This window comes from Cicer arietinum, chromosome 6 (assembly GCF_000331145.2).
Source record: "Cicer arietinum cultivar CDC Frontier isolate Library 1 chromosome 6, Cicar.CDCFrontier_v2.0, whole genome shotgun sequence".
NCBI lineage: Eukaryota > Viridiplantae > Streptophyta > Magnoliopsida > Fabales > Fabaceae > Cicer > Cicer arietinum.
The window spans coordinates 44976429-44991277 of record NC_021165.2 but is presented as its reverse complement, the minus strand read 5'-3'; the positions used below and the strand labels follow the sequence as shown (position 1 = coordinate 44991277).

General features: G+C 31.7%; 2 protein-coding genes across 4 annotated transcripts; one reads left to right on the top strand and one right to left on the bottom strand.

Annotated features, from left to right (window-relative positions):
• Window positions 1-3526: 3526 nt before the first annotated feature.
• Window positions 3527-10610, top strand: LOC101508964 (ethylene receptor). 3 transcript variants are annotated; one of them, XM_004515125.4, is made up of 7 exons: window positions 3527-3685; window positions 6218-7165; window positions 7824-8192; window positions 8309-8575; window positions 8676-8803; window positions 8945-9142; window positions 9891-10197. In XM_004515125.4, the coding sequence occupies exons 2-7, from the start codon at window positions 6260-6262 to the stop codon at window positions 9910-9912; spliced, it is 1890 nt and encodes a 629-aa protein (XP_004515182.1). In that variant the 5' UTR covers window positions 3527-3685; window positions 6218-6259; the 3' UTR covers window positions 9913-10197. The 3 variants fall into 3 exon arrangements, with proteins under 3 accessions (XP_004515182.1, XP_004515179.1, XP_027186575.1); XM_004515122.4 differs by having other exon boundaries at window positions 3528-3685; window positions 10063-10610; XM_027330774.2 differs by having other exon boundaries at window positions 3528-3685; window positions 10054-10610.
• A 518-nt stretch (window positions 10611-11128) lies between these two features.
• Window positions 11129-14026, bottom strand: LOC101509922 (pentatricopeptide repeat-containing protein At3g49170, chloroplastic). The gene has a single exon (XM_012720218.3). It carries the CDS (start codon window positions 13950-13952, stop codon window positions 11358-11360), a length of 2595 nt encoding a protein of 864 aa, XP_012575672.1. The 5' UTR covers window positions 13953-14026; the 3' UTR covers window positions 11129-11357.
• Between the last annotated feature and the right edge of the window lie 823 nt (window positions 14027-14849).

The following is a 14849-nucleotide window of genomic DNA, read 5'->3' as shown; positions in this document are numbered from 1 at the left end:
CAAGCCAAATCGAGTTGCTTGTGAACTTGAATTGAGTCAAGTTCGCGTTGAAAAATAAGTTTGCGTCGAACTCGACTCGAGTTGAATCAAATTTTATGGAGTTGAGTCTAGTCGAGTTGAACCTAAGATCAACTCAGTTAGACTCATTTCCATTCCTAATAGTGCATTGACGAATCCAGAGGTGGCAGATTTTGAAGGGTTGGTGCAAAACCATAATGACGATTTTCAATTTGCCATTTTTGGAACTATGGGATGGTTGAACCTCCTTAATGCTGAAATTGAAACACTTTTTATTGTTAGTGTTAAGTTGTGTTGGCAAATAGGTTATGGATGCATTAGCAAATCTTGGTAGGGACATAGGATGGCCGCGACCACCCTAATGTACCCAACAATTGTTTTTAAATAAATATAACCTATAAAATATATAATTACAAAAAATACAATACGTCTTTCAATTTAAATTTCAATTGTATGTGTAGTGTTATTTTAAATATGTGTTGTATTTAAGTAGTTTTTTAATCATTTATATATTATTTTTCTCATTGTAATTTAAAAAGTGTTTACTTCATTGTTTTAATAATATAAAAAATCTAGTGTTTGAAAAAGAAAATTTTGTATTTTTAAAATAAGTATGTTAATTTTTATTAATGTCAATCTGATTGATCCAAACCAAATCAACATACTATTTATCAATTTGGGTTTACTTTTGTGATAAAAATTCAACCAAATTAACTATCATTTTGGTTTAGATTTATTTACCTCTCCAAACTTAAACATAAGAACCAAAACAATATGTTATATCCAGTACTCCATGTCTCCTAAATATGTGCAACTTTTCAATCAAATTCATTCTCCTTTTACATTGTGTATGCAAAAAAAGTTGTGTTTAAAGACCTAGTAGTCTACTTTTTTTTTTTTTTGATGATTTTGTTTTATATGCAAACAAAAAAATAAAACCTCATCACTTGAAATAAAATAAAAAATAAAGAATGTGAAAACAAGAAATAGAAAAAAAATTGTGTAGTAAAAATAAACATAGTCGACGTTAACTTGACGAGTAAATACCCAATTTAGTCTTTAACTATGTTAAGTTGTATCAATCTAGTCCATCACTTCGACAAAATTTCAAATTAGTCGATAACTTTTTTCAACGTTAAACAAGTTGGTCGCTTCGTCAAAATTTTTTACTGACAATGTTACAAACTATAAGGTGTACATTAACTCCCACATAAGCAAATCTTATGGGCGTTTTTTTATATTGTTTGATTTTCGAACATTCCCACATGTTCTCTACAATGTTGGGTACTAAACATATTTTAACTTAGTTATATACCAAGTCAAAATGTGATGGGCGGTGGCTCTCATTTTACCTATGAACGGGAAAATTATATTGATAATTTAGGGTTTAATGAATCATGTATTGAGAAAAATTGCTCAATTCATTTTTGTTTATGTCGGAGGAAAACTGTGATAAAGATTTCAAGGACAGATGCAAACCCATATCAACCTTTCTTTGGTTGTCAGATTTGGAAGGTAATGTTCAAATGTGCATTTTTTAATTTATTTGTTTTGTTCTGTTTGGAGAATTTTACTCAAAAAATCTTAAATTACTTTGTTTTGATTCTTTCATTGTTATGGCTTTTATCATCTATTATAGTTTTTTCTTCCATTGATGATTTGAGTTATTATGTTTTAGAAAGAGGATTGTTGTTCCTATCATTTATGGTGTGATGAAGCTCCTGACATATTTGTTCCTAAAGGTTTAGTGTTGCTAAAAATAAAAATAAAGTATTGAAAAATAAAGGTGAATTTATAGCTAAGATTGATCGATTGATAATATCACAAAGACAATAATGAAAGATTATGGAATAATACAATGAACTTATGTTGAAGCTTATGGACAAGGTTGAAGTTGTAATGGAAGAACAAACTCGGCTGAGAGAAATTTTAGTGAACATTATGAACAAAATTGATGCAACAATGTTAGAACAAAAATGATAAAAATATTATCTTGTTGTCATCTGGTTTTTGATGATGTTGTTAATTGCATTATGAATTGATAGGCTCATTGCATAGGTTGTGAATGTAATGGTTATTAATGTAGTTGTTTAAGTTAGTGGTTGATTGATAGTTTTGAATGTAAGTTAGTTGATTAATTATATGTTTGTTTGGTAACACCTACGAATTACCTTAGAATTTATTGAATTAATTTAAAAATTTGTTTGATTAAATTAGATGTTTTTGCTTAATAAGCTTTTTAATTTGTTTGTTTGTGTTAAAAGTTTGTTTAATTATTTTGCTTGTTTGTTATGTGTTAAAATTTCGTTTGTTTAATTTATTGAATTCAATTCTAAAAGTTTAATGTCAATGATAGAAAACTCATGTATGCATGAAGCACAACAAACATAAGATATGCATGCAAAACTCATATTATATGTATGAATCTCCTCACCACAAAACAAACGTACGTTCACTCAAACTAATTTTGGAATATTCAATCCAGTTAAAAAAAAATATGCATTTAAATTATATGTGATAACATCAATAAGTTAGTTTATAGTTTATTGAATTAGTTAAAAACTTTTTACTCCAGTCACCTTTTACTGACAGTATTTGCTACGTTATTCGTGTTATATGTAATATTTTTATTTTAGAAAGATATTTTATTAACAAAAATAATTTGATTAAGTTATTATTATATTTTTTTCAATAAAATTTATGGTCTTTTTATCGCCACATTATTCAATTATATGTAACGGCAAATTTTACTTGAGAATTTATAATTATTTTTTTTATTAAGTTTTGAATTGTATACGCTACATGTTTATTGACGTTTTTTTCTTCTTCTTTAACCTTCATAAACCGAAAACACCAAAATATCACATCGGTGAATGTTAGAGCAATATAATTTACTAGAAGTTTAGATTTTATTTTTAAAAAGTTTTTAATATATTCAAAATAATTAACCCCTTTATTTAGACTCTTTTTTTCTTTCTTATTTCAACATTCTCATTAAAACTAACAAGATGAGAAAGCCTATTTCAATACTTAGTTCCCTCCAAAAAATAATTTTACTCATTAGACAACCTTAATTCTTATCACAAAACTATAAACAATCAAATGTTTTAAACAGTAATTCATTTATTTTTTATTATATTTGAATATTTTTTAAAGTTAAAAATAAAAATTTTAAAAATCATTTAAAAAAAATATTTAAAATTTATTTACATGACAGTTAACACGTCATCTCATTCGTTTATAATAAGAAATTTAAACAAAAAAATAATTTGATTAAAGTTAATAAAAGATAAGAGATTATTTTGAAATTTCAACATAAATGAGAAGTTAAATTTATACAACTTTATAAAAGTATGGACTAAATTGGGTATTTAATGTTAATTTGACTATGGGAAACTTAATTACAAAGATCTGTTTCGTTTTGTGTTTCCGTCGTATACGGTAACGTTCCTTTTCGACACACCTAAATGCATTGAACTTGACCGCCCTATGCAGTAATACTTTATTATTAAAAATATATTATATATATTTAATTTTGTTTATAATAAAATTTAATTTTAAAACTTTATTTTATACAACTTGTTCCTCTACTATTCGTTTCTGTTTCCTTTCTGTTCCCATCTCCTTCTTCTCTTTGCCCTTGCAGCTATATTCATTTCCTTTCCATGTAAGTTTCATAGATCATACCTACTATTTATTTTTTCTTTCTTTCTATTTCATCTTTAAATTTTATGTACTCCTTTTCCTCCTTAATTCCCTATTGTTTTATCACTGAATATATAAATTTCGTTGTATTAATTTTTATTTTATTTTATTAATGTGTACCCAAAATTATATTTAATTGACCTGTTTGTTAGTAAATTAGCTTCAATTCTTGTGAAACATGTAATAGCAATTAGTAAATACTAGAGTTTGAGGAGCTAAATTTTAGATGCTAATTTGGTACATGAAAGAGGTTAATTTAATCTCAAGAATTTTCTAAGATTGGGTAGCACACATGTTCTTGATAGTTATAGCTGTACATATTTAAAAATGATGTATATAAAATTAAGGGTAAGGTGATTTTGGGGTTTAGTTAGCCATTGAGATAATGCTGCTGGGTTTTGAGATTCTTATGGGATAACGCTGTTTGTTGTTATTAATAGGTTCTGTTTTTATGTGTTCTTCTACCTTGAACCACTTTTTCATATGCTTCTTCAAAAAGTTCTGTATATAGTATCACTCATAAGTTCTATACATCGGAAATTAGAAATTTTGTACAGTTTTCATCCACTTTTGTATGTTGGTGTTTTAAATCTATTCATTTTTTCATCTTCTATGGAAATTAAAATAAAAAGAAAGGAACTGACTTTTGATGATAAAAAAAAAAGGAAAACAGCTATTGAGTTTTGAAAATTTCTTGTAAAGATATATTCGAATTCATTGACTCGTCTGTAAAGTATAGTAGGGAAAAAAATAATGTTTCACCATGTGAATAAACTAGTGTTATTAGTTTTGATAATCATGAATATGAAAGTGGTGGTTTCTTTTCTCTCAAATAAATCTGTTTTTCTATTAAGAGAACTTGAACGAGTGCAGGTCGAAGTCAAACTAGAAAGTAACTTATTAGCTTAGGGCTTAATATGTACAGAGCTATGCAGTGCTTTTAATGTAGGAATACTTGATCTAAATTAAGGAGCGTGCTCTTCAGTTATGATATTCGAAGTGAAGATGTAGTAAAAAGAATATCAATACAAGGTTGCAAAGTAACTTACATTTGTACATTTGCTAGTTAAACCTGTGTGTTAAGGATGTTTTGCAATGTTTTTGTTCATGGAGGTGGCACTATTTCTGCTATGTTTAGTGAGGAGGCTGTGTCTAGGCTATGTGTGATAAAGGGTTTGGTATGTAATAGATATGAACTTTGCAAAAGATATGGATGATCTTATTTTATCCACTATTTAGGATGGTTGCATTTGTTTTTGAGTATCATATCCCATCATAGCTAAAAGTAACATTGTTATAATCAAGGATTACAACACATAATGTGAGAGATCAACTTGAAGCTTCAATCTGGCATTGGTGTTATTGTTGCGTAATTAGAAAAGTGAAATGAAATTCGCTTATCCCTTAACTATGTATACCCCCACTAATTCAATACTTAGTTTGCAGCATACTGCGTACCTATACCACATACCGAAGAGAATTGGAAACCTGATAACTGTAGAAACCTCGAGAAACTTTCACTTTGGAGAAGGTGCCCTCCCAAATGGCACACTTTAAATTTCAATGTTTGGCTGAAATATTTAGATAGTGTATTTGGTTGGTGAGGAATCACTCCAGAATCTGTTTTTCAATATGATTATCTATCTGATGCTCTTGTGATCTATTTGAGTGAACTTTCATTTATCACATGAAGAGAGAATGGGGAGCTGGACAGCGTTGTCAATTTTTTAATTTGTTTGTTTAGATTGACTTATTTGAGCTTATCTATTGACATAAACACTTAAAAAGACTATTTGAGAGATCATATGGAAACAACTTATGATATGTCCATAAGTTGTTTTCAGCTTATTTCCATAAACTCTACATGATAATTTATGAAAAATGAAAACAACTTATAGCTTATTATATGATAAGCTCTTATTCTATAAGCGCTTAATTAAACTGTTTATCCAAATAGGGTCAATCCTTTCCTAGTTGTACTTTCTCTCATATATTTTCTTTATTAAAAAGAATATATATGATGCATCACCAGTAGAACAATTGTATTTTGTTGCCTTAATCAAAAAGGATGGAAAACATTTTGCTTCATCATTAGCACTTATATTCCTTTAATTTTCGTATTTTATCTCTGTTTAGAAACATATAGCTACAAGATAGTTTTGATCTTAATATTCAGCAAATAGTTGTTTTCGTTATAGTATTTTTTTGTTACAATGCTATGGGTATGTTTGGATTGACTTATTTGAGTTTATCTACTCGCATAAGCATTTATGATAATATTTGGGAGAGCTTATGGAAACAATTTATCACATGTCCATAAGTTGTTTTCAACTTATTTTCATAAGCTATCTAGGATAGCTTATAACTTAAAAGAAAAAATTAACTTTATTTTATCTTGTGTTACATAAATAGTATATACATAAGCACTTAATTAAGTTGTTTATCCAAATAGGACTATGTCTAATGCTTAAATTTACCATTTTTTTTATTGTAGTTATGTGATAAAGAAAGAATTGGCTGAGGTGGTTCAATCACTATGGAATCCTGCAATTGTATTGAGCCACAATGGCCAGCTGATGATTTATTAATGAAATACCAATATATCTCGGATTTCTTCATTGCCCTAGCTTATTTCTCAATCCCGCTCGAGCTTATCTACTTTGTTAAGAAATCAGCAGTATTTCCATATAGATGGGTCCTTGTTCAGTTCGGTGCCTTCATCGTTCTATGTGGAGCAACACATCTAATTAATTTATGGACATTCACAATTCATACAAGAACCGTGGCAATTGTAATGACCACTGCGAAGGTTTTAACTGCTGTGGTATCATGCGCCACCGCCCTTATGCTTGTACATATTATTCCCGATCTATTAAGTGTTAAAACCAGGGAAATGTTTTTAAAGAATAAGGCTGCAGAGCTTGATAGAGAAATGGGTCTGATTCGTACGCAGGAAGAAACTGGTCGACACGTTAGGATGTTGACGCATGAGATTAGAAGTACTCTTGATAGACATACAATATTGAAAACGACTCTTGTTGAACTCGGTAGAACTTTGGGACTCGAAGAATGTGCCTTATGGATGCCAACGCGTACTGGGTTGGAGCTTCAACTCTCTTACACGTTGCGACAGCAGAACCCTGTTGGATATACAGTACCTATTAATCTTCCTGTGATTAACCAAGTATTTAGTAGCAACCGTGCAGTTAAAATTTCGTCAAATTGCCCAGTTGCTAGATTACGGCCTCATGCTGCAAAATACATGCCTGGGGCAGTAGTAGCTATTCGGGTTCCTCTTTTGCATCTTTCTAATTTTCAAATATATGATTGGCCAGAGGTTTCTACCAGAAGCTATGCCTTGATGGTTTTGATGCTTCCATCTGACAGTGCTAGACAGTGGCATGTACATGAGTTAGAGCTGGTTGAGGTAGTTGCTGATCAGGTTAGTTATTTTCCGTTTTATTCAACTTCTGTTCTACCATATTTCTGTACGTTCTTTTGCTTCACATTTTTTAGACCAAACCAAAAATGTTTTCACGAATATGTTTGTCATTAATTAATTTTTTGTTATGTTTTTAGGTTTCAGAATTATGACAGTATTTTTTTCTAATATTTTATGTTATTATTTCTAGGAGATGAGCTTAACTATGATAAATTATATAGGTTAGGATGTCCGCAAAATATCTTACCACATCACTATTCTATCATACAATACTAGAGTGTCTTAGATTATCTCTTAGAAATAAGAATTAGTTTCTGTATTTCCTTCTTTTAATGATTTGTTTCCTTATTTAATTAGGATTAAAATTCTAGTATATTAGTATAAATGCATATTAGTGCTTTTTCTTTGGTAATAATATCCAACATATTATTCACATCATATTCCTTTTCCTTCTTCTATACCGAAAGGCTAAAAGATCAACTTGAATAGTGTTCTGTTTCTGTATCTACATAAGTGGTTAACTCTATTTCTTGCAAATATATAGGGATTTTGGACACATTTATTAAAAACTGAGTTTTCCTATTTCAATGTAGTTTAGTCAACATATAGTTTTCTGACTTAACTTCAAATTACTCACTACAATTGTCTCCTACACCAGGTAGCTGTTGCTCTCTCGCATGCTGCAATCTTAGAAGAGTCAATGAGGGCAAGGGATCAGCTTATGGAGCAGAATGTTGCACTTGATCTGGCAAGAAGAGAAGCAGAAACAGCAATCCGTGCTCGCAATGACTTTTTAGCTGTTATGAATCACGAAATGAGAACTCCGATGCATGCAATTATTGCACTCTCTTCATTGTTACAGGAAACAGATATGACTGCTGAGCAACGTCTAATGGTGGAAACAATATTGAAAAGCAGCAACTTATTGGCTACGCTCATTAATGATGTTTTGGATCTTTCACGGCTTGAAGATGGCAGTCTTCAACTTGAAACAACAACATTTAACCTTCATTTATTGTTTAGAGAGGTAAAGTTTTCTCCTCCGTCCTAAAAATTCAGCTATAGTAATCTGACTTGTAGCTTACGATCTTGAGTTTTTTCTTTAAAAGTTTGATGTTGTTAGATCTGTTATTCTGATTGCAGGTCTTTAACTTGATTAAGCCTGTTGCATCTGTTAAAAAGCTGTCACTCACTTTACACTTCGCATCAGATTTGCCGGTGTATGCAATTGGTGATGAAAAGCGTCTCATGCAAACTCTTCTCAATGTTGTTGCTAATGCTGTGAAGTTCTCAAAAGAGGGAAGCATTTCGATCACTGCTTTCCTTTCAAAGCCTGAATCCTTCAAGGAAACTAGATTTCCTGATTTCCTACCGGTGCCAAGTGATGGCCACTTTTATTTGCGAGTACAGGTTTGTTTCTTCAAGCATGACTAAAATTCTTCTGTCTTGGGGTATTGTATCCTTTGTTATCTGATTTGGATGGTGGAATTCTTTTTCTTCTGCATTATAGGTGAAAGATTCAGGATCAGGCATCAATCCACAAGATATCCCAAAGTTATTCACCAAGTTTGCACAAAACCAATCATTAACAACGAAAAATCCTGCTGGAAGTGGGCTCGGCCTTGCAATTTGTAGGAGGTATTATATTCTTGTATCTTAAACATGGATGTGAAACATTATTTTATTTGCTTTCTTTGGAAAATTGGAATTTTTTCTCTTCAAAACTCCTATTCAAGTGTTTTTTGTTAATTATGTACAATATTTTCAAATTGTGAGCAGGTTTGTGAATCTCATGGAAGGGCATATTTGGATTGAAAGTGAAGGTATTGGTAAAGGATGTACAGTCACATTTATTGTAAAACTCGGAATAGCAGACCGATCAAATGAATTTAAACTACCTTTCATATCTAAAGCTCTACAAAATCATGGATCTACAAACATTGCTGGCCTCAAAGTTCTAGTCATGGATGATAATGGGTGAGTGACAGCTATTTTTCGGTCCCTTCAGTTCTGAAATCTTATCTTATATATAACAGTTGATGTCACTCTTAAACAACACTTTCCCTCCAAAAGCATGGTCAACTTAGTCAACTATTTTTACTTTTTAAAAAATATAAAAAAAATGTAATTTGATTATCTTTATATCTTTTATTTCTTATATATAAAAGTTGATGTCAATCTTAAGCAACATTTTTTTCCAAAAGCATAGTCATCTTAGTCAACTATTTTTATTATAAAAAATAAAAACCTGTAATTTGATTATATTTATATCAGATATACAAAAGTTGATGTCAATCTTAAGCAATGTTTTCCCTCCAAAAGCATGCTCAACTTAGTCAACAATTTTCATTATAAAAAAAAATCATTAATTTGATTATCTTTATATCTTATATATATAAGTTGATGTCAATCTTTAGCAATATTTTCCCTTCAATAGCATGGTCAACTTAGTAATTGGGTTTTGAAAATTTCACAAGAAGATAATTTGTCACTCAATTATTTGAAAATTCCACCTCTTGAGTTTGAAGGCGTGTTGAATGTCTGACACCAACACATATACTTATAAATAATCACTTCTATTTTCTTAAATTATTATTCTTGTCGATGTGTCAGTATTAGTGTCGGGTTTGATGTATGTGTGTGTATGTGTTTCATAGTATTTAAGTACTCTGGTGATTTAGTAGAAAAGTAAACTTCTACATTTTCATTGTCACTCACTATAAAGCCAGAAAAGAAAACATCCATAATGTATGCAGTCTTCATTCAATTATCGACCTTCTACTTGCAAATCCGAGGAACTAAGAAATCAGAAGAATTGTTTACTGGCCGATGCAATTGCTGTGTTTTGCTTTCTTGCCTCATAACTGACAGTGAAACTTGTAATTGAGGGTGAGCAGGATAGCAACAAAGGGACTTCTTGTGCATTTAGGGTGCGATGTCACAACTGTAAGCTCGAGTGAAGAATGCCTGCGTGTTGTTTCTCCGGAACACAAAGTGGTTATTATGGATGTCTGTACAGGGTTAGATGGTTATGAATTAGCGGTTCGCATACAAGAAAAGTTTACAAAACGTCAAGATAGACCACTAATAGTTGCTCTTACTGGAAACACCAACAAGTTGACAAAAGAGAACTGTATCAGAGCTGGTGTGGATGGCCTTATTTTGAAACCTGTTTCTGTTGAGAAGATGAGAGGTGTTTTAACAGAACTCTTGGATCGTCGATTTGTGTTTGAAACGATTTAAACTGCCATAATGTATTCCTTATTATGAAAACTTTTGTTGTACATATCGAAACCGAATTAGCAGAGATGCAAATTTATTATGTAAAGCGGCACTCCCATGAAAAGGTGTAGAGGAGAACCTAGGCCACTGCTGACACTGAACTGTTATATCCATTTTTGTGAACAAAGTTTATATATGTTTATATTCCTCATTTTTTATATCATTTCAGGCTTTTGATATTTTGCAGTGGCAGTTTTGATAAATATTTGAAGATAGACCATGAGGTTTGGGATTAAAACCCTCTCAAATATAAACTTGGTGCTGTTTGCAAAGTTCTTCTAATGTAATTGAAAAATTGAAAGAAATTCCATAAGAACTGACAGAATTTTTTTCAGAAATGACATACGACAAGTCCTCCAAACTTTAGTCTAGCCTAGTTTATTTCCATCTTTTTGTCCCATCTCCTTTAATAATAGTTGTTTAATTTTTTTTTATAGTTTAAAATGCATAAAATTTATCTTTGTTAGTTTATTAATTCTTTAACCTACATATAGGCTGGATGATAGTTAGATCAACTTTTAAAAAGTCAGGTCTGAAAATATTGTTAGCTAATAGGTTAGCTCTCTAGAATTTTTAGAATACACTAAACTTATTTTATTGAAGTCTTGATTTTTTATACTTGGCCCTTCAATCTCTTTGTATCCTCTTTTCTGGATAAAATCTCTAATAATTTAGGTTATTACTCCAACACAGCATTTTGTGGAATTACTTCACGTCAAACAATTCAAGAGAAGAATGGCACAGACCAGGATCAGCATTTTGACAACATCGATGCAAAAAAAAAAAAAATGCTTCTGAGTTCAAAGCTGAGCTTCTACATTCACAACATTTATACAGTCTAAGCAACAAGATTGTGAATAACTACAAAATTTACAGGTCAACGCGTTTATACTAATTGGATGTATATGGATCACCAATAATCATTGCAAGAGCATGTTCCGTCCTTTATGTGATGAAACCGGTTTGCATCTCTCACTACAATCTCTCTTCCGGTGACCATTGTTATGTACTTCATTGCCATATGACAGTCACCACAAACACGAAGGTTCTTAAATATTCTTATAGGTTTTGGTTTTGGTGTACTACTAATAAGAGCAAATGCAACTGCAAGTTTCTCACTATGTTGAAATAGATATTGTTCCTTCTGTTCGTCCTCCACATCATGAAGAACAAAATCTGTATTTGGGACATAGCCCATGTTCTTTATTTTCACAGCCAATTCGTCGAGTTTTTCGTATATTTTTTGTGCTTTGGGGTGTGACGTATCCCCGACATAGAATTTGTGCACCTGGTTCTCAACCTCAATCCAACTAGAACCTGTTTCTTTTGTTATCTGTTTCTGTTTCATTCTTTTTCTAATGGCTGCTACATCATACCACCGACCTTCTGATGCGTACAAGTTTGACAATAATATGTAGGTAGCTGGATCGTGAGGTTCACGTTCAAGAATCATTTTTGCGGCATGTTCCCCAAGCTCGGTGTTCCGATGAACCCGGCAAGAACCAAGAAATGTACGCCACACCAACGCATCGGCATCAAAAGGCATTGAGTTAATAAATTCAATGGCTTCTGAAAGTAATCCAGACCGACCGAGCAAATCGACCATACATGCATAATGCTCCATCCTTGGAACAATACCACAGTTATTGCGCATGGAAGTGAAGTGTTTCCATGCCTCATCAATCAAACCGACATGACTACAAGCTGATAAAACTGCAATGTATGTGACATCATTAGGCTTCACACATGTTTCAAGCATTTCATAGAACAACTCTAATGCTTTTGTAGCAAAACCATGTTTTGCAAAACCATTTATGATCGAGGTCCAAGTTATGATGTTGCGATCCTCCATGTCATTAAAGACCTGTAAAGCAGCTTCTTTGTTTCCACACTTGGAATACATAGAGATCAAAGCATTATTAGCGCATTGGTTGGTCCCAAAACCTGTCTTCACCACCATGGCATGAATTTGTTCCCCCTTACCAATTCTACCGATAGAAGCAGCACCACTCAAGAGGCTAGCATATGTAAAGGAACTAACTCCAATACCCGCATATTCAATTCTGCGGTTCAAGTCTTGTTCAGAATTCAAATTTAAATCTTTCAAACTTGCGTCATCAACAACCATATTCCGTGAAATCAAATTCTTTTCAAACAAAACATCAAAACACTTGCAAGCACATTCCATTTTCCCGGACCTTGCGTACACACTCACAAGACCATTTCCTACACAACCAACTGCAGAAAGGTCTAATTTAATTGTTTGGCCGTGAACCTGTTCACTGAAAACAAAATCAGGAAGACTCGCACAAGCCTTGAGAACACTAGAGAATGTGAAGCAATTCGGTGAAACACTACCTTGAAGCATCATATCACTAAACAATCTCAAAGCTTCTCGTTCTTGTCCACCACCACCTCGCACATAGCCAGCAATAATTGCCGTCCACGACATCACATTATGATCCGACATACCATCAAACACTTTCCTAGAATCTTGTACTAATCCACATTTTGCATACATGTCAACCAAACTACACCCAACACACAAGTCCATAGCCAATCCAGACCGAATAACCCAAGAATGTAATTCCTTCCCAAGTGACAAAAATTGAATCTCAGCGCATACCGATATTATACTAGTTAGCGTAAATCTATCCGGTGTACAACCACTACTTACTAACATACTCAAAAACAAATCAATAGCATCCCCATGATAACCAAATTGGGCTAACCTAGTAATCATCAAATTCCAAGTAACAACATTCTTCTCACGCATTTTATCAAACACCATATGTGCAGATTCCAAATCAGCACAGCCACCACCACCTTTAACAAACATATCAATCAATTCACAACCAACACAAACATGAGAATTAAAGTAACCAGTCTTCAACACAAACCCAAACAAAGCCAACCCAATTTCAAAAAACTTCGAATTTGAACAGGACCGAATCAATGCAGTGAAGCAATATTCATTTGGGTAAAGCCCGTCTTTGAGAAGCAATTCAAGAAACAAAAGAAGCGCTTTTGATTCCATTCCATTGTTTGCGAAACAAGAAATCATTGAAGTATACGAAACGATGTTTCTTTTGTTTTTGTCCATGTTTTGGAAAATAGAAAGTGCGGTTTGTGGGTCTCCACATTTTGAGTAGAGAGTGATGAGTGAGTTGAGAAGGAGCGAGTTAAGTTCGAGTTGTGACTCAGTGAGTTTACGGTGTAGGAGTTTACCGAGTTGTAAGTTTTGGGTTCGGATGCATGATTTGAGAAGGAGAGAGATGTTATGGGTTTGTGTTGGAGTTGCGGATTGTGTTTGTGTTAAGTTGAGGTTTGAAATTGCTTTGTTGAGTTGCTTGAAGTTGAAGCTGTTAAACTTGTTTTGTTTATTATGTAATGATAATGATGTTTGGTTAATATTTTTGTTGTTCTTATTGTTTGGTGAGTTCATAATTTTGAGATGAAAATGAGAAGGAAGAGGAAGACATAGGTTGGGGCTTAAGCTTGGCATTTCTAAATTCCTTCCTACCAAGTTTTTTGTTGCGATGTGCAACAATGAGATATAAAGCCAGAAAAAATATGTGGACATACTTCCTTTTTCTGTCTACAAATTACACCATTTTATTTTGACTCGTGAGAACAAAATTTGTTGAATTAAATTATTCCGATTGACTCGTTCCTAGCGCATTTTAATTCGAAAGACCAAAAACTGCTGAATTCAATTCTTCCAAATAATTTGTCATAATTAAAATTTATTAATCACCTAAATTCAATCATTTAATTAATAGAACATCAATTTTAAAACTGACTAATTATTATGCATACTACTCAACTTATATTATAAGATGTAAAAAATTCTTAGTTTCAAATATGGTATCCTTGTATAATTCATGAAGTTTAAAATTCTTAGTTTTAATATAACTTTACTTTGATTCACATTTTATAAAAATTGAAAACATATTTTATAATATTTAAAAAAAAAAAATTCACATATTCTTGCTTTTTATATTCTATCATATTTTGATAAATAAGTGTATATCGGGTCGATTTGGTTTTATTTTTTAGAAAAACACTAGAACTATTTATTATTTAGAAAATACTAGAACATATTTAGTGAAAAGACCTAAAATCAAGTTGGTGGTTTGGTTCAACTAACGTTTGTGTTGTGGGTAACTGAAGGGTGCAGAGGCAATAGCTTCCTATGGTATCGTTTAAGGATATTTTTATAATTTGAACTTTATTATTATTATTATTATTATTATTATTATTATTATTATTATTATTATTATTATTATTTTGAAATATGTTTGTAGTCCCTTCAAATATAATATTTATTTATTTATTTTAATCACTGTAAGTTTTTTGTTTGGATTTAGTCCATGTAAAAGCTTTGATCCATAATGCCAAA

What these genes read in the sequence shown, in the direction of transcription:
- LOC101509922 (XM_012720218.3), bottom strand. Translation starts at nt 13,952, where the DNA reads ATGCCAAGCTTAAGCCCCAACCTATGTCTTCCTCTTCCTTCTCATTTT.
- LOC101508964 (XM_027330774.2), top strand. Translation starts at nt 6,260, where the DNA reads ATGGAATCCTGCAATTGTATTGAGCCACAATGGCCAGCTGATGATTTA. An exon ending in TTCATTTATTGTTTAGAGAG is followed by an intron (nt 8,193 to 8,308) that starts GTAAAGTTTTCT and finishes TTCTGATTGCAG; the next exon opens with GTCTTTAACTTGATTAAGCC. An exon ending in CTAGTCATGGATGATAATGG is followed by an intron (nt 9,143 to 10,053) that starts GTGAGTGACAGC and finishes CTTGTAATTGAG; the next exon opens with GGTGAGCAGGATAGCAACAA.